Source organism: Suricata suricatta, chromosome 4 (assembly GCF_006229205.1).
Source record: "Suricata suricatta isolate VVHF042 chromosome 4, meerkat_22Aug2017_6uvM2_HiC, whole genome shotgun sequence".
Lineage (NCBI taxonomy): Eukaryota > Metazoa > Chordata > Mammalia > Carnivora > Herpestidae > Suricata > Suricata suricatta.
Window position 1 is genome coordinate 9,428,861 of NC_043703.1, and position 19,525 is coordinate 9,448,385.

At 38.2% G+C, this 19,525-nt stretch overlaps 1 protein-coding gene across 2 annotated transcripts in view; it reads left to right on the forward strand.

The window, feature by feature from the left end:
* The window catches only part of FGF14 (fibroblast growth factor 14), a 612,348-nt gene that overhangs the window by 478,407 nt on the left and 114,416 nt on the right, over positions 1-19,525 (forward strand). For both annotated transcript variants that reach the window (XM_029936471.1, XM_029936472.1), the window contains exons 2-3: positions 3,031-3,141; positions 9,217-9,320. In XM_029936471.1, coding sequence (XP_029792331.1) covers positions 3,031-3,141; positions 9,217-9,320 — 215 coding nt within the window. The remainder of the gene's footprint in view (positions 1-3,030; positions 3,142-9,216; positions 9,321-19,525) is intronic.

Here is a 19,525-nt window from a genome sequence, read left to right on the forward strand (position 1 = left end):
ATGGTTCATATGAGCTGATGAGTCAGGGATACAAGTACCTCTCGGCTGGAGTTGGTGGAGGAGAGAGAATGACACAGTATTAAATCTGCAACTTTGGTGAGGGTTTCATGAGTGGAACTTTATTGGGAATGTGGCCAATGGCAAAATGGGGTGGATTATAGAAGAGATTTTCAGGCACTTAGATTCTTTCTAACTTCGTATTATTGTTTTAATCGCTGATTTGGCTCTAGGTATGCAGGATTTGGGTTTAGATATAGCTGTGCTTAATCTTTAAAAGCTTAGTTTAAAAAAAAAAGATTGGTTCGCATTTTAGTTTAGGTTCTTAAGATGGTTCGGGCCAACTGTTCAACTTCCAGAGGCCACACGGTTTAGAGGTTAAAAAGTAGGATCATGTTCAGACCCCAGTGGGGCACTTGTCAGTTTTGTGTTCTTTGTCAATTACTTCATTGCTCTGACTCCCCTTTCCATCTTCAAAGTGGGTTTCCTATTAAGTAGGTTGTCATGACTTCAATGAACTCATCCTTAAGGTAACACCAGTGCCTGGCACCTGAGACAAGCACAGTCAGTATTATTATGGTTTCCAAAAAAGAAAACATCGAATAATGTGGAACAAGACACATAGAAATCAATTGGGTTTTGTGTCTTTGAAATTAAGCGAGAACTCAAAACCACAGTTTTGTGCTTTGCTCATACTTTCTTATCAGAAATTAGGTATAGCCAGAAAGGTCTTAGACTCATGTCCTCCAGTCCCATCCATGGTGTCTGGAAATAGCACAATTTCCTTCCTTTTAAAGGCTGAATAATATTCTGTTGTGTACATATACCACATTTTCTTTATCCATTCACTCGCTGATGGGCATGGGGTTTGTTTCCATATGCCGGTTAATGTGAATAATGCTTAGTGAATATGGAGGTGTGGTTCTCTTCTAGACCCTGACTGCATTTCCTTTGGCTGTGTACCCAGAAGTGGGACTGCTGGATCAATTGGATTGGTAGTTCAAGTTTCAGTTTTTTGAGGAACCTCCATAGTGTATCCCACAGTGGCTGCACCAATTTGCATTCCCACCAACAGTATTCCACTTTCTCCACACCCTCATCAATGCTTGTTATCCCTTGGGTTTTTGATGATAGGAAAAGCAACAACAACGAAGAAAAGAAGAGGACAAAGTGTTCTGTTTAAGTGTGAGAGGGCTTATGGGGGTTACGTGTCTTTTACTGCCTTGCCTGATGTAATGAATTTAAGTAGTAGCTAAAATGTAGGGTTATTAACAATAACCGATTCAGAACATAAAGCTTTTGCAGAAGGATTGTCAATCTCTGAAATTCCTTGTGTGTCCTCATGGCAATTAAGAACCTAACTTTTTACCTTTGTTCTCTTCTTTTCCAAGCCATTGATTTGCGACAGTGAGCATAAATACAATGCAGCATAAATGAGAAAAGAAAGCCTCGATACTTAGAAGGTCAAACCCAGTCAAACTTTACTGAGTGATGAGCAGACTAAGGTGCAAGAGTGATTTTTCCCACTAATGCGCATTTTAGCATTGTACGATTTTTAAAGGTATAGACTACAGAATAAGGAACATATGTAACACAATCCCAATAATCACTTAGATGGTTTTTAATCCTAGCCTTCTAAAAGCAGCTAGATGCATCTATTATATTTAGTCACATCGATGTGATGCTGCGGTGTTCATGCATTATTCCCCCCAAGTGTTCTTCACTATCATATGGTCTTTGAAGAAAGTCTAAGTACGCAAAAGTCATTTTTCAAATTGTTAGTTATATTATATGTCCACAATAGTAGATATTGACATAGTCTTTAATTTCTTGAGTACTAAACATAAGACTAAGGGTATTCTGGTTTAGAATTTTTTTTTGGACATGTGTGATTTGTGTGTGTGTCTTCATCTGTTGGCAAATCCACAAATTTTCTGTCACTTACAAGATGGTAGGCTTCATTGTTCTGTTCCAATCTACTGTTTTGATAGCCTGATCGTATTTGCATGTCCCAGTCAGTGATTTTGGAGAGGTGCCAGTTGCCATGGTGACGAATATGATGTACAACATCACCTCTAGTCATGAGATGGGGATGGCCTTTGAAAAGCCACATGTAAATATTTATTTTCAAAGGTACAACTGGTTCCTTGGGAAGCCTGGGTCACTTGAGTAGTTTTCTTTTCAATGAATCATCAAATGAGAGGTCTGTTACTGTATAATTTCCCTTTAAACTTCAATAAACTTCTGCTGTCCTCTATCCTTGGCCCTTCCAGCTAAGAATCAAAATCCATGTTACATAATTTCACTCTCTTTTTTAGTTATAAATGTGTTTGTCTAGTTTGTCCAGATTATGGCCACAGAGCTGACCTGATAGTACAGGTTTGTTACGGTGCCTCACCCTCAGCTCAGAAATGGACTCTCCCAGTTTGCTATGAGCCATGCATGTGTACCTGATGATTCATGCCCGTCAGGCTGATCCTTCAGACATCAAAGAAGCATTCTCCATAATGGGGCTTTTTCTAAGAGTAGATATCAAAATGTTAGTATGATTGTTTTTTAAATACAAGCATTTCACCTTTTGGGATTACTTGTCAAATTAAGTGAAAAGAAAAAATCCATTAAAAAGCCTTTAATAACGTTTCTTAGAACCCGAAGCTTGCACAACTCTTGTACTGCCATCCTGAATGGCATTAGTTTAAACTATTAAACTAATTAGTTTAGGAGTTAACTGATCATTAAACAAATAGATTGAGTAGCTTAACTGTTTCAATCATTTCAATCCACACATTGGTTTTATAAAATAACCTATTTTCTGCCGCTGACAGATGCAACCTATGACCGCATTTCCTTCACCCTCACTGATCAATATGCTGCAGGTTTGATACATACAGAGGAATCTGCGAGATAGAGAATAAAAGGTGCTACTTCTATCAAATGCCCTCTTCTGAAAAAGAAAGAAAAGAATCAGCAAAAGAAAAAAGAAACTCTACTTTGACACATGTGAGGCTTATGATAACTGTGTTTGCCTTTCAGATCCGCAGCTCAAGGGCATAGTGACCAGATTATATTGCAGGCAAGGCTACTACTTGCAAATGCATCCTGATGGGGCTCTCGATGGAACCAAGGATGACAGCACTAATTCTAGTAAGTGACAACCTCAGGCCACCTGTTAACGCAGTCAGTAGAAGATAACGCTGCTGCTTAAATGACTTCTTAAAATCCATTTACAAATTCTTGTTATGTTGGTTCATTTTTACAAATGTTACACACTAGAATGCCATTTACTATTGTACTTGGACCACATGGATGAAAACATTAACGGCAACGAAAGAAAGCTGTCATTTTAAGATAATTAGAAGTTATTTTCTCTTTGGTTTTTTTCCCAACATAATTGATACCTCTAGCATTGTTGTTGCTTTTAATCTTCATTATCCTAAAAGTCAAATCAGAACACCAGTGGTTCCAGTTGAAAGTTGAATCTGTGTTTACTTTGGAAAAACAATTTTATCAGGCCTGTAGCTTTTTAATGATAATTGTGGAAATTTAAGGACTATAAGGATTAGTTGTTTCAAATCATGGAAATGGAATTTTTCAAATTCTTTGCATTCAACAAGAAAAGTATCTTTTCTATAGAGCAAATGTGAAGGTTCTGTGCCTTTACATACATCGTTTAAAATATTTAACTGTATATATTTGGGTCTGTGATGACTTTTCTTTAATTGAAAACCCACTGACCCTCCATTGTATTAGTGTCTGCCTTCACTTTATTCAATTGTCAGTTGTCCCTTCTTATTTTCTGTTTATTCTGGCACATTTGTTTAATTTATTACATTAATTCTAAAATAGACACTTACCACTACTCAGGAGAATGAATGAAAAGCAACAATGATTTTACTGGAAATATTTATTCACGTATTACTAGTGGATCAGGAGTGGATATGAATCTTTTCCTCCATTTAATACTAGCCCTTCATTTATAGAACATCATTACATGAGAAAAAGGGAGGATTTGAATACACATAACCAAATTATAGGCACTTTCTGTTTTAAATTCTAGTAATCAAATTTTCAGTAGCACCAAGATCAGCTAATAATATAAAGCAGGCTGTTTTTGCATTTGGTGTCACTAAGTGAAATGTTAATATTTTTCTAGCCATTGTGTTTACATTTTAGCCTTGCTTCATTTAATGTTTTTTCAACTTAAAAATTTTCTGTTTATCTGCATTTTCTTCCTTTTCAATCTCTAATCTTTCCCCCCCTTCGTGTCTATTATATTGTCCTTCTGTACTTTTAAACTTTTCCCTATTGTATTTGTTCATTGATTTTTTTTTTGTCAAGTGGTTTATTTCCTTCTTTGATTTAGAGAAAAGAAAAAGTAAAGGAATTCAAACACAAGGAAGAAAGAGAAAGCATTTTTATTCTTAAGACTGACCTCAACCATTATTTACTTGTTGGAATTTTGATATTAGGTTGACTTTTTAAAATTATAAAGACTTGATCACCTTTGACCTATAAAAGATATAAGTTTCTTCTCATTCAAACAAATACATGTGTGTCTGTTCATTTTCTTCTCCGTGTCTTTATCTCCTTACCCATTCTTTGACAAAAGGCATCCTCTTTTTCTTATGTCTTCTACTTGTGGGGATCATGGACTCTCAAGATTTGCAAGTTCTGATGTCTTCATGCAATGTCTACTGTAAGACCTATGTCATTCAGACTTAAGAGGTTGAGGCCATCCCTCATGACAAAGTTTTCAAGAAAGGAAATAAACCATAGCTATATGAAAATGCTGCTTTGTTGGGCTAAAATAATTTCCTTCACAGGTTTTATACATTTTCCCCTACCATCTTCTTTGGTTTTGGCAATGCCAAACAAGTTGGTTATTTTTAACGATGGGAATCAACATAGAATTAAGAAGTGTTAGGTAGATGCTGTCTTTTAAGAGCTTATTGCTTCAGAATTTAATAAGGAGTACAATATTTTCTAAACTGTGAAAGCGCAGATGTATGCATTATCTGCGTGTGCACACACACACACACACACACACACATTTGTATCTGGTTATCCAAACAGTATTAAACACTAAACTGGAAAGCTGAGACTAGACACTAAAAGACACACAACCTTCTGTTCTCTAAATGTCTAGGGCTTCTTTTCTCTCACCCTGTAACCACCTTTGAAGGAACAAGAGTCTCTGGCAGCACTTGCAGTCCTTTCTAATCCCCCCAATACTGGTGAAAAACAGTTCGAAAAATGAAGAGGGGACAGGATCTCCCGTGTATAAGCCTCAGAACCAAGTCCCAGAGCCCACACCCAAGGGACTTGCATTTTCCTGTGCAAAGAGCTGGCCCACACCTTCTGTTCTTATAAGTTACGGTGCGTTTTATGTGTGCTTTCAGCCAGTTGGGTTAGTTTTGTTGCCATTTCAACATTTTCCAAGACGTTACAGAATAGAGAAAAACAGGGTGAGATATAGATTCTTCCACAAAAGGCAATAAAAATTGTACGACCATAAAATTTAATAAAACGTGGCAGGACTACAGTAGCTTTATAATAGCCACGGGAATTACTGATTACTCTACTTTTGTGTTCCATCACTTTTATAGTTGAAAAACACAGTTCTCAAGGTAGGATTTGGAGGTTATTTTCTTTTCTCTGGTTCATTACAGTAGTTTTATGAACCTTGAGAAAATCCTAAGCCATGAGACGTATTCTGTAAAAATGAGGGTGAGCACTAGAGGTGCTGGCAGGCAGGTCCTAGAGGCAGCATGGCCCTATTGGTTTGACGGAGGGTGTGATGTAATAATTCATGAATGTATTCCAGACATCTGATAATTCTCTGGATCCAAACCAAGGATTAGTAATCTGTAAGCAGGAAAAATGAGGAGAAATAACCTAAAAGTCACCATGCTGCCACCTTGAAAGTTCCTATGACAAAACTGAGGCTTGAGTCTTCAAATCTTTGTGATTTGACACATATCCCACAACTAAACATGAGCTTATTTAGAACCAGGTAAAGTCAGAACCGCCCTATTAAGCTGCCTTTGTCAAGATTTTTAGGTGAGTTGAGAAGAGAGAGAAAGGCCAGCAGACAGGTGAACCTGATCCTAACATCCTCCCTAGGTTTTCCATTCCAAGATGCAGAAATCTCTGGATGGGAAAGTGGCAAGATTGATTGATTGATGACGGGTGATTGGTCCTAATAGACAAGATACTGTAGCAACTTGACTGCTATTTATTGGCTTCCATGTGCCCTGGAAAGATCTGAGCACGTAGTTTACTTCGTCACACGCTCATTTTCAGGGTGTATTCGTTTTAAATTCTTAGAGCTTCCCATCTATCTACTAAACATTAGCATTGCCATGAACCATGGCATTTGATTAGGGGGTGGTTTTCTTTTCCCCTAATTTACTTTTGGGGATGTCCTGAGGTTTTCCTGTGCTCTTAAACTTAATTGTTTCCATTAACAGATTTAATAAATGCTACAAGCATCCCTTTCACCTTAGAAATTCCTGACCTGATAATTTGATGTGTAAAAATTACTCATTGCTCACAGCTCCCACCAAGCTACAGGCCTTGGGACGGCTGTTCCCATCTTGATTGTACTTTAGGGTCAGTTAAGGAGCTTGTAAAAAAATTCCTTATGCCCTAAACCCTAAACTCACTTTCAGAGATTATTGTTTAATTTAATTAGTCTGTGGTTGGCCATGGCTATTTTGTTTTATGAATACAGGTCATTTTAAAGTATAGCCGAGGGTTGAAAATCACTATTGTCTGGAAAACCACAGAATAAAAAAAGCATGATCATCTTATTATTGTGACTTCCCTAGGCTTTGTGACACTGCTTTATGATTAAATAAAACACAAAATGAATGGAAAATATAATGATGCCTCAATTAATGTGGGTATCTGTGGCTTTAATTAGCACCACAGACGGATCACAGTCAGCTCTGAATTGGCTTCCACATGATGATGGTTATATGGATTCATTCATCAAACTATTTCATTTATCATTCTATAAATGATAATAACTGACATTTTAGAATTCAGGTCTCACCCAAAATCCTAGGAAAACCTGTTTTATAGTAAGGTCATTTTAGGCTATCATCTAATTTTTCTCTTACCCATACCACATTATTTTGATGATTTCATGATGTACTTACTTTCTAGAATTTTTACATTTTACATTCTGGTCTATATCAAATATATGGCACCTACAAATACCATTAAAAATGTATAAAGATTAGAATAATTAAGTTCGAATGGGTTAAGTTAGAATAGATTTCAAGGACAGGCATCCAATTATGTTTTTCCTTCAAAACTTTTACACTTAAATCAGGAAATGTTCTATGGTGCCCATCCTTTAAAAATACAAAACACTAAAAAAAATAAAAAAGAAAAATATAAGGGAGATGGGACAGTTTAGATGTTCTGGCCAGGAGTGCAATTGGCCAGTAGCCCTGTCCCACACAGAAGAAATACTGAGTTACAACAACAGAAGTACCAAGTACTACTCAATGACTCCCGCTCGTGTTTACTATTATAGGAGTGAACACGCATAAGCCTCATTCTTCTATAACATAAGCCCCTAGAATCCCATGGAAAACAATTCAATGTTAGCTTGCATCATGAAAGCTAATATTCACTTAGCTATTTTGCCCCTGAGTTTTTATGGCTGATTAAATCTGGCCATGGCCTGCCATTTTCTTTTCGTCACAGGCATTTAGACATCTTGGGATCAGCAGCATGTAATAATTGGAAGAGAGGGTGTAAATTTCCCCCACCCTATTCAGAGAAAACACATGGTGCCTCAGAATTAAATAGAAATTAATTTATAAAGTCCATTTTTAATTATGTACTGAGTAGACCCATAGATTGAAGCCAAAATTACCCACATTTTTCAAACTATTTGTCTTTTGTGGAATACACTTGAGAACCTAAACCTCAGGTATTTTCTTTACACATTTATCTCAGCATTTCAGAGCTGCTGTTGCCTGTTCTGGCCTGGTCCAGTTGGTTGGAATTACTCGTGAATTAAGACCTTGAGTGGGAGCAGATAACCGCACTGTGGGTAATTAATAGCTCTCTTATAAATGTATTTCCATTAAAGTCCCCCACATCATGAAGGAGTTAAGACTAAGGATGATGCTGGAATACCCACAAAAGAGTCAACATGTAACCCCAGCATGGCAATACATTACAGGAATGTTAAGACATAAAAAAATTTTTTTATGTTTATTTATTTTTGAAGGAGACAGAGACAGAGGATAAGTGGGGAAGGGGCAGAGAGAGAGAGGGATACGCAGAATTGGAAGCAGGTTCCAGGCTCTGAGCTGTCAGCACAGAGCCCAATGGGGGACTCAAACCACAATCTGTGAGATCATGACCTGAGCCAAAGTTGAACACCCAACAGACTGAGTCACCCAGGTGCCCCTGTTAAGACTTTTAAAAAAAAAAACTCAATGATAACAAAGTTATCTGTACTATGTAAAAAAATATAAAAGTACTTTTCTGGTCAGTAGGGAAGAAATGAAACATGGAAATATAAATGAGTTTTTTTCTTGTAGATGGGTAAAGTTGAACACTTACCCCCCTTTTGTTTTAGTTATCACTCATAGTTTTATGAGATGTTTGTTAGTAAAGAAAATGTCTCTCTCTAAAATGTGGGTGCATTCAGTATGATTCGTTATTTCTAAACTGAGCACATTGGCAGGTGCACACCTTTTTTGGGCTCCGCTGGTATCCTATGTTGGTTCAGCAAGACTAATTTAGTTTTCAAATTGCCTCTTAAACTTCTGGCCTGTCCTACCCTGCAGTGATAAAGCACACCTTCTGCTTGAAAGACCAGACTAAGCATTCAGCTTAGGCTCTTTGTGATTCCACTCTTCGAGAATCTTCACAGCTGATTTCTTTTGGGATCAAACAGTGCCAGAGACTGTGCGACTGGAATCATGATTACAGGCTTGATTGTGTGTATTGGTCCACCAGTTTTTCAAAATGCTGTAGGCAGACTGCTAAGATCTACCAATTGAGGTTCAAGGGCTAATTTTACCCATTGCAGATGTCTTCATTAGAAAGAGAAATAAAAGATGATTAATTGGATCATCTCAGAAGGCTGTAAAAAGGATGATTTTTTTAAAAAGAAATGAGAGAGAGAAAAGTGATGGCAAAGCTTTGTTTCCCCTGCCTATTTGTGATGGGCCACGTTTATCTTTACAGCACTGTTCAACCTCATACCAGTGGGACTGCGCGTTGTTGCCATCCAGGGAGTGAAGACAGGATTGTATATAGCCATGAATGGAGAAGGTTACCTCTACCCATCAGTAAGTAACATGCCAAAAATGTTGGCTCTTCATTCAATGTTTTAAAAAAATATGGGAGCAGCAACAACAGAAATGAGAAGGGTCTACATCTATTGACTCTGCTATCTTTGCTTTAATATTTGGTCTTTACTACAATGCTGTAAGGGCTGTTGATTCATTATTCATTAGCATCTGAGAATATCAGTATATCAAGCAGAAGAGTGATATTACCTCTTAAAATTGTGCGTTTGAATATTTTAAAAAATGAACCAGTTTGTAGAAAATTGAATAATTTTGAAAGAGTTAATGTTAATATAATCTTTATTTCTATTTAGAAATGTACTTGTCTTAGAGAGTTTCTTGTAAGATTATTTTATAAGAAGAAACAGATTAATGTGAATTCTAAAAAAGATTTAAAGAGAGTAGTTCTTTTAAAAACAAGAATTCACATTGTGCCAAGGTTTTACGGGGGAAAAGACTTATAATATACAATGTATATTGAATTAAATCTAAGCAAATCTTTCTATTTTGTGTTAATGTATATTAGAAGTTGAGCACCTTTTTAGCCATATGACTTCTACAATATTTACTATTTACAAATAATTCACATTCAGATGTGCTGTATCCATACATTATAGTGGAGGTAGAATTAATTTCTGCCACAGGACCAAACAATAGAGACTTAGATGAAAGTATTTCTTTTCTCCTTTGAGCAAAAGTTGACAGGTTAAATCCATGGTGCCTCAAAGAAAAATGCTCTTCTTTGAGTTTGCATGTCATCTTCATTTAAATTCTTTATAACTCTGTTGTCACTAAATATTATCATCAAAAAACTACATGTAAACATATATATATAGACATTACAAACACTCACACACACACACACACACACACACACACACACACACACACAACTTAAGCAGAATCATTCTCTGGGGCATTTTCTTGAGCAAATCTGGGAAATCCTGTCAAAAAAAATGAAATTCGAGCTGCGGATTCCCTCTGCAGTGAACTGGAAAATGTTCTTGTTAGTTTGGAAGCTTCATCTGAGTTCCCTGAAGGATGTTCCTGCACACAGACCTGGGCCTCACATTATGTAAATTGTGTTCTGTTGCCCAAGATGAATATTCAACATACTGAGAGCAAGATCAAGCTAGAATTCCCTATTCTCTCCTTTAAGAGAAATGTGAGTCAGATAAAGATCACTTTCTGGAGATGCCTTCTTTCAAGTCGATTTTATGAATTTGACATTTGTTCTGTTATTTTTGTTTCTTTCTTTCCCCCCAGGTAATCTCTGAGATACCTAAAAATTATTAGTGGCAGTATCTGTCATAGCTTCTAGGTCTCTGTTTCTGTTGATGATTTTATCGCGTTGTTTGTTGTGCTCTGATACTGTCAGAGGGACATGTGAATATTTATTTTATCTTTTTGCTACTGAGGGAGGTGGTTTCTATTTCTTTTGTGATGAGGTTGCACGTGAATACCATTTTTTAAGGTAATGAATATCATCTTGCATATGTGTCTTTGCGGAAAATACAAGTTCAGGTTATGTTTGGTGCAAAGCAGTGCAGCAGTAATAGAAGCAAGGAAGGCATGTGGCCTCCTGGCTGGGAATCAGGTCTCATGAGGCTAGCTCTGGGTGACAGCATCTGCCCCAGGATTTGTGTCAGTGACAACTTCAGGCTCATTGTTGACCCATTTTGTTTCTCTTCTCAAACTTCCTGGCTCTCCAGTTCCTTGGCGTCTGTGCCTTCCGTTTGGTGGCTTGATTCTTGACTTATAGATGTTGCCTTTCTTCACTTACCATCTTGACTCTTCGCTTTGAATCCAGGATCTGATAAAAGATACTTTATCTTCCCATCTCCTCCCCTGAGAGACTCCCACTGCCTCAGCCAGGCTCTCACAATCCTCAGCCATCTTGGAGGAAAAGGACTTAAATTGAAATCAAATGCATTTTCCAATCTTTACTATTACTCCACAGTTAAAGTGCTATTTATTTCAATGTAATGAAATGTGATCTTCAAATATTTCAGTAAAAAGAATATATTTCTGGGGCACATGGGTGGCTCAGTCACTTGGGTGGCTGGCTTTCACTCAGGTCATTATCTCATGGTTTGTGAGTGTAAGCTCCATGTTGGGCTCTGTGCCAACAGCTCGGAGGCAGGAACCTGCTTTGGATTCTGTATCTCCCTCTCTTTCTGTCCCTCCTCTGCTCACACTCTTGTTTCTCTCTTTCTCAAAAATAAATAAACATTTAAAAAATTAAAAGAATATATCTCCATAGTCATCTATTTCATAATTAGTGAGTGCTCACTAGGTTAATATTATAGCACAGCACAGTAAAATAATTGTGATACCATATGATAATAATAGATCTACTTCTGTAGTAATAACAATGGCCAATATTTATATAGTAAATGCTGCCTAACACCATTCTAAGCACTGTACAATATTAGCTCATCTAATCCTATTGAGCAAATGCTTTTAAAATGGCGATACTGATGTAAAGAGAGTTTAAAAATCTGTGCAGTCACCCAGGTAGTAAACAGAGCCTACATGATTTGAACATTAGTAGTCTGACTCATTAGCTTACATTTTTAACTGTTTCACCATAATGCCTGCATGTGCCAGACATTTTTCATCATATGGTCTGGCACCTATTCTAACAAGAAGTTATAAACACATAATGATGTAAGGAAAACCTTTAGAGATTTGCTACCTAGGGAACAAATTTCATTTCAATTATTAAGAAGTGTAATTTGAAACATGATCCTTTTCCTTTGGAGGTTCTCAAATTTAAAAAAGTAATTGTAGAAAATTATATCAATCTGGGAAAAGTTTGATATTATATACTGAGCATTTAACATTCTTAAAATTTATTACATTTAACATTTGAAATTTAAATTTGAAAAAGCCATGCCAGGAGCTCTTGGGTGGCTTGGTAGATTAAGCCTCTGACGTTGGCTCTGGAAGGTGATGATCTCATGGTCCATGGGTTGGAACCCTGCATCAGGCTCTGTGCTGACAGCTTGGAGCCTGGAGTCTAAGATTCTGTCTCCCTCTCTCTCTGCCCCTCCCCTGCTCACACTCTGACTGTCTCTCTTTATCTTGTCTCAAAAATAAATACTAAAAAAGTTTTTTAAAAAGGGACTAACTCAACTAAAAGGTTTGCCTCCAGTCAACCTCAGGTTTAAAGAAAAAAGTGATAAAGATTAAGGTCTCAGAAATGAAGGAATCTGTTTTAAGCTTATGCTCACTTTAAAAAGATCAACAATGTTTGCACAGTGTGAATACTAGTGCCCAATATGGGACCAATTTTTCTGAGGATCCATAGATTTAGAAGGTAGGCAATAAAATACACAGATCATTCAAAATGAGTTCTTTTGAATGAAAATCACATTAGTGCTTTGGCTCAAGGTACATATTTCTCTATTTGCACTTCAGGAAGTAACTCTTATAAACCTCTGCCTGCCAAATAAAGATTTTCAATTTGTCAGATAACTTTACCTCAGGTGGGGGGGTGGGACAAAAAAATGTCTGAAATGTAAACAAACACATTTCTGATGCTGAAGTCACGTGTTCCCTGTGGAATCTTTCCTTTGATATGATATTAGTGATCCCTTTTGTGGTCATAATGATTATAATATGTTCCTCAGAGACGTATCTCATGAGATTTCATGTTAGATATAAACAATTTGCTCAAAGGTAGAAGATAGACTGCAAGGTAGTAGAACAGAAACTGACAAGGAAACACTTACATAAAAGAATCAGTTTAATATGATGTTGGGAAATACATGTAATTTGAACAACTGGAAATTGTCTGTAGTGCTATGAGGAACGTTTTTTTTTAAGCAAGGTGTGACTTTGAAAGACCAAGAAAGTCCTGTAGAGAGGCATGGTTTGAAGGTAAATTCTGGATACTGAAGAACTCAGAATGAAAGGAAAAGATCGTTCATCATTGAGGCAGAGACAGGGAGGAGTGGAAGTCAGATGTGTTTCTGATATGAGAAGAGAAAAGCGGGTGTGGGGAGGAAGGAAAAGACACTGATGGTGGGCAGAACCCTGGGCTTTCTCGGGACACCTGGACCCCGGATCCAGCCAAGACCCGTGTTGTCATTCATGCCTCAGTCTCTGCCTCTCAAGCTCCTCATCTGTAGAATTCAAAAGTTTCCCTCTGTACTTTAAGTTAATTTGGGGGGTTTAAAATTCTGGGTTTGGTCTGTTTAATTTCTCTGAATGATGACATGAGCAACATACATAAAATATATAAAGCTTCATCATTGCTATCTTATCACAGGCTGACATTTATGAGAATATCATATTCCAAAGGGTGATATAAATATTTCTGTTACTCAAATGCAGGCATCTGGGGAGGCAGTAAGTCCTGGGGCTCTCCTGGGATTAATATTTGCTCTGAGTTTCTTCACCAAGTGATACAAGTAGAAAGGAAGACAATCCTTTTTCATGTGGATTTTTAAAATGAATCAAAAAAGTACATTGCTACTGTGTTTTGCAAATATTTGGGCTCATAAGAATCACCTGGAAAGAGGGAGAAAAGGTAGATTCCTTGGGTCAGACTCCCAATATTTCAATTCAGTTGGGTTCGTGGGAGTCCCAGGAATCTACAGTTTAATAGATCAAACTATCTATCTAGTGAGTGAGTCAAAAGCTGGTAGCCTGATAATCAACAACCACATAACAATTATTGTTGAAATGGCTGTTGAGGGAGATGATGGAGGCTTTAGGCCAAGGTAGGAAGAATAGAACTGATAGGCAGACTACCTAGGCACAGGACCCGACGCTGAGTAGAAGAAAATATTGGCTTTCCTAACTTCCTTTGCCCCTAAGTTAAAGTTTGCAGAAATGTGAAGCAGTTCTGTCCTCTTCTTTACTAAATCAGCAGCCCAACTATCGATACACAATGAAGGTGAAAGGAGGGGTATGAAATGGACTTTAATTCAGGAAAAGAAGGTACATGCCACATATTCTGCAACAATCATTTAAGAACCTAAAAATCTTATCTACTATACATGAGATAGTTTTCCAATATTGTACTCCCTTCTTTCAGGAGTATTTTCTTGAGCCTCTTCTGCAAAAGTAGTTCCCTACCTCTGTGCCAGCAGGCATCTCTTACATATCTTGATTTGTGTTGCTTCAACATCCCAGAACATCCTGGGCAGGAAAGCCTCAGAGTCCCTCCCTCATTTCCATCAATCATACATCTTCCTGCAAAGTCCATAGCTCTCACAAAATTGGATGGAACAATGCTATTTTCCTCTTACCATTGTTCTTCTGTTTATTGCCCAAGTTTGGGGGTTAGAAATGGAACTGACTTATTTTTCACAGTGTAGTGCCTAATTTCCTTCCAGCTTTTCTATTCTTTCCTGAGAGTTACTCATATAGGGGTACACACAATCATTCACTCATATTTCTATGCTTATGGAGTGTTGTGTGAGTTTCTGACCATCCTCAATACCCATCCTGTCCTATGTAGCATCTGTGGACATCCATTCTCAGGAAACAGTTTGCAGTGTATCCCAGTGTTGCCAAGGTACTCTGTCCATGCCTCCTGGCTTTTTTTTTTCTTTAGGCACTAGGTAGTTCAGGGGGTTAATCAACTAATCTGAGCTACATCTACCATCAATGGCCATTAATATCGTTTGTCCGTAAACCAAGGCCCTCTGTAGCATCTGAAAACTACTCACCTGGGGACCAGCCTTTCATACTCTGCCCCCTGGGAGCAGGGAGGCAAAACTATAACCAAACAGAAATCTACATTCTTCGAGTTATACAGAGATGCCCTTTTCAGAATGGAAATGTCTCCATCCATCATTCATCCTTCAGTCTTGATCTCTCTGAATGGATCAGTTTCTTTATGTTGAAAAGTATATTAAATTTGAGATATTATCAATGTCTCTGTTATTCTAACAGTCTCTGACCTGATAAGCATGTTCTTCTGCACAAACAATATCTAACACCTTTTGAGACTATATATACATATATAATTTGTGTACATATATATATATATACACATACATATATAATTTGTGTATATACATTTTTGTGTTTCATTGGGATTAGGTATTGTGCTTAAATTATACACACATTTATTCACATGATTATACTTTTGGTCAGAGTGTTTTTATTTCTTTTTATAAAATGTTAAATAATAGTTTTCAAATTTGCACATGTTTTAAAGCTTTACTTGCTATGCTTAAAAAATATTTCTTTTTTCATTAAGTTTCCCTATGGTTCCTGCCACATTATGACTCAGTTGGATATATTGCCTGATTTGAAAATTGCTATTATCCTTTCTTGGTATTTTGGCTAAGATAATTTATAGTAACAAGAAAGCAAGTATGGCACTTTAGTTAATTTCCTCTAGTGTTCATGTAATTCTTATGATGCACAGAATAACTGATTATGACAATGGCAAGGATGCTGTCATTCTACTTAGGGTCACTTGCCAGAAGGAAAGAGCAATTGAGGAACCAATGCAAATGGTAGACTTCATGTAACTAATTTTAAGCAGCCTTTTGGGTAAAAGAAAGATATGAAACATTCCATATTAGGTTGACAGTAGGCAATAAAAAGAATTAAATGTATTTTTAGGCTATCTAAGTTCCAGTGCCATTTTACAGAGTGTGAAGGCAGCAGCCAGGGTTGAGGGAGAGAAGGCACTGAAGCTTAAGAGGATGAAGAGGGGAAAAAGGAAAAATGGAAACTGGAATCATAAACCAGCAGAGGGGAGATACACTAGGCAGCATTAGGGAAAGAGAAGAGAAAAGAAAGAGGAGCAGATAGCAAAGGGAAGGAGGCAGGGAAGTCATATCGTAAGGAAAGGGAAGAGGGAGGACCGTGTCTCACTCCATCACCTTCCTGGGACCTCCTCCCCTCCCCTCATCCCCCACCTGCCCTGGTCCGGACTCCTGGCTCCAGCTTCCCAGTCGGGGGTGGAGAAAACTAGACCCTCCCTCTTGAAGCCTAGTCTAGCCTTTCCCACCACACCCAAAATACCTTGTCTGCTCCAGCCCCATGATCACTTTCACTGGTTTCACCTCCCGTAGCCCCCTTTCCAGAATGCTGGCTGTTCTCTAGGTACGGAAACAGGGTGGCTGCACTTGGCTTCCACGGGATTATACCTGTGATGGTGAGGATTAGTGGGAAGAGGCTAGCAACGGTGTGGCAAGCACTGCAACAGGCCAGGCGAGGGATGCTGAGGACACACAATGGGATATTCGGCCTTAACAAGAGAGATCCTGTCATTTGCAACAACACAGAGAAGTAAAATATGCCAGACATATAAAGAAAACATTGCATGATCTTCCTTGTGGAATCTAAACCAATCAAATACATAGACACAAGAGTGAGCAGTGGTTACCAGGGTCAGGGAGGTGGAAAAAATGGGGAGAAAGAGAAAAAAGAAAAAGGAGAGAGACCCAAATAGGGCTTGCGAATTACACACATTTCTTCTGTTTGGACAACATTAAGTGCACACACATGATCTGGGGTAGGGCGTGCACTCTACAGTCTACTATTCAGCCACATGGACCACTTCTCCCTAATTTTATAGAAGAAGTTGCTGCACACATTGACTTTGTTCCTGGGCCTGGAGATGCTGGTGTTGGCAACCCCTGGATTAGGGACTGGAACAGATGAGAGATATTGGGGTGTGAGGAGATGTGAAAAGAAGTCTGTGGTGGTCTGGGTATCAGGGTGGGCTCGCTCTGGGAGGACTGACTGACTCCGGGCTCACTCTGGGAGGACTGGCCCAGAACCTCGTGCTCAGTGGTGCTCCTCACTGAGAAAACAAATCCCATAAGGAGGGGGGTGCTTGGTGGAGGCGCCTGCTGCATTCAGTTCGGGGTGTGTTCAGTTTGTCCCCAGAATATGCAGGTGGGTTATAATCCCACTGGTTGACTCCTGGATGATGACACAGCTTCTTTTGTCTGGAAGAATCATGTCTCAGGGCTGTCTTTAAGAATGATGTGCAGATAAAGAATGTTCTAAGATGGATGGTGATAATTTTCCTTTTCCTCCCAAATGTGAGAGAGAAAATGAAGAGATGGGGTAAATGACATCAGCATAAGTGAAGTTAGATGTTAGAAAGAACTTTATAAAATAACATACTTCTTGAGAAAGCTAATGTAATTTACTTAATTCCCAGTTATACAGAATCTGTACAGACAATTTTGGACACTGGATAGTACAGCAATGGATTAGCCGAGTTAAACTCCTAACTTGTATAAAAATGATGCTAAAAATATGGGAGGGAAATATCAGGCCTTCAGATATCCTCACAGTGGTTCACAATCCTCAACATAAGATATGTAAGAGTGACTCAGAGAGCAATGCAGAGAATAAGATCCCAGAACATGAGCCTGAAAGATTCCAGTTCAGCAAATCCAGAGTGTCTCAAGAATCAGAATCTTGAACATGTACCCCAAGCATTTCTAGTGCAGGTGCCTGAAGGAGCACACTTTGATCAACGTGAGTCTACCTCATTGTCTCCGGAACCAAGGCATTGAAGTTAAATTATTTTATATTTACCATTGATGATGATGATGATGATGTTGATGCTGTTGTTTACAAGTTCACAGCCCAGTTCAGGCCCCTGCCATAAGCAGAATGACGTGGCCATAAGTAGTGCTCCCTTTCCTGTTGACCAGGTGAGATGGCCTGGGAGGAAACGCAAAGAGAAAAGCCTCATCTCTGATCGCTTCACTCAGTCTGGGGAAGAATAGGACAAGAAATGTGTCCTTGAGCATCAAGGTAATATATGGAAGGACAGGGTTTTTTTATTTTTTGCTGAGACTTGAGAAAATAGAAACAAAGTAAGACAGTGAATTTCAAACCAACAGCAGCTGGTTTATAGTCCTGAAAAGGAGAAGTGATCTCCATCACCTAAAGCTCAGGGGAGAAATCGGCCTGAAACAGTCAGCTGGGGGCCACAGGGCACCTGCTGAACTGAAGGGCTGATTCAGGCCAAAGGCATCCTGTCAGAGCAGGTTTCTAAAGACAACGAACCTAGGTTGCTTCAGAAATGTATTCTTCTAAGATTAAAAAAAATTTACTAATGAAATAAATACGTTTATGTTATAAATTGCTTATTTTTCCTAAGCCCCTATTTCCTCTGAGACATTTTTGTTTTCCTCTAAGCAAGGTCTTTCCATACAAGTCTCATTCCTGGACTAGAAAGAGACCTTCTTCTCCTTTGTGGGTGAGTGGCAGGTCCCGGTGCTTTAGCCACCTTAGAGTTCCTTTTCCAGGTCCAGTATAGAAAGCAAGTTGATCCTGTACGGACCCTTCATTATACACAAAGCCCATAGTACCTGCCTCAAAAAAGTAAATATATATGTCTAATTACAAAAGAGTCTGCAAGAAACAGATGGAAAACTACTTTTACTCAGTATAATTACTCAGCACTTAAATATGGGCTGAAGAATCAAGCACTTGCTGGGGAATGTGTATAATCATGAGTTTATTTATTCACTCATTCAAGAAACGCTTTCAGATGCCTTCCCCTGACAGTTAACGTGCTGTATGTGCTAGGGCTTCAAAGATAATCAGATGGGACTGAATTAAAAACAACAAAAAACCCTGAGCATCCAATGGATAGGATGTACATCTTGACTAGATGAATGTTTAGGCTCCTATTTTTTCTCAGAGTCTGTGATGCCATGATTGTATTTGTACATTTCTTATCACTCCTTCAGTAGTGATGGGCATGTGGGCAGTCTTCAATTTGTAGTTCTAGATGGATTATTGTTAAGGTGGAATAAATGTCACCAGCAAATTTTATTAATTTATTCCTCAAGTGCCCACCTGTTCATGATATTTATTATGCACATCACTTATCTTTTCCCCACTGGAAAACATTAAGCATCAGCAGAGTATAGGAGCCTGTTTATTTCTCAAGTTAGAATTGCAGAGAAGCACTATTTACACATTCCTTTCCTGAAAGAGCATGATAAACCCACAGAGACAGAACTGGGTATGCGATGTCTGCATTCTCACATGGTTATATTTGCATTAATGAAGTGAGTGGTAATGTCTTCACCGTATAAGAGAATCTTGGAGCAAGAAAATAAAACCTGATTTCTGGTAAATCTTGCTAGCATTTGAACATTTTAAAGCAAGCACATGTGGTGGGCCTAGGTGGCTCAATCGGTTAAGCATCTGACTTGGGCTCAGGTCATGATCTCACAGTTAATGAGTTCAAGTCC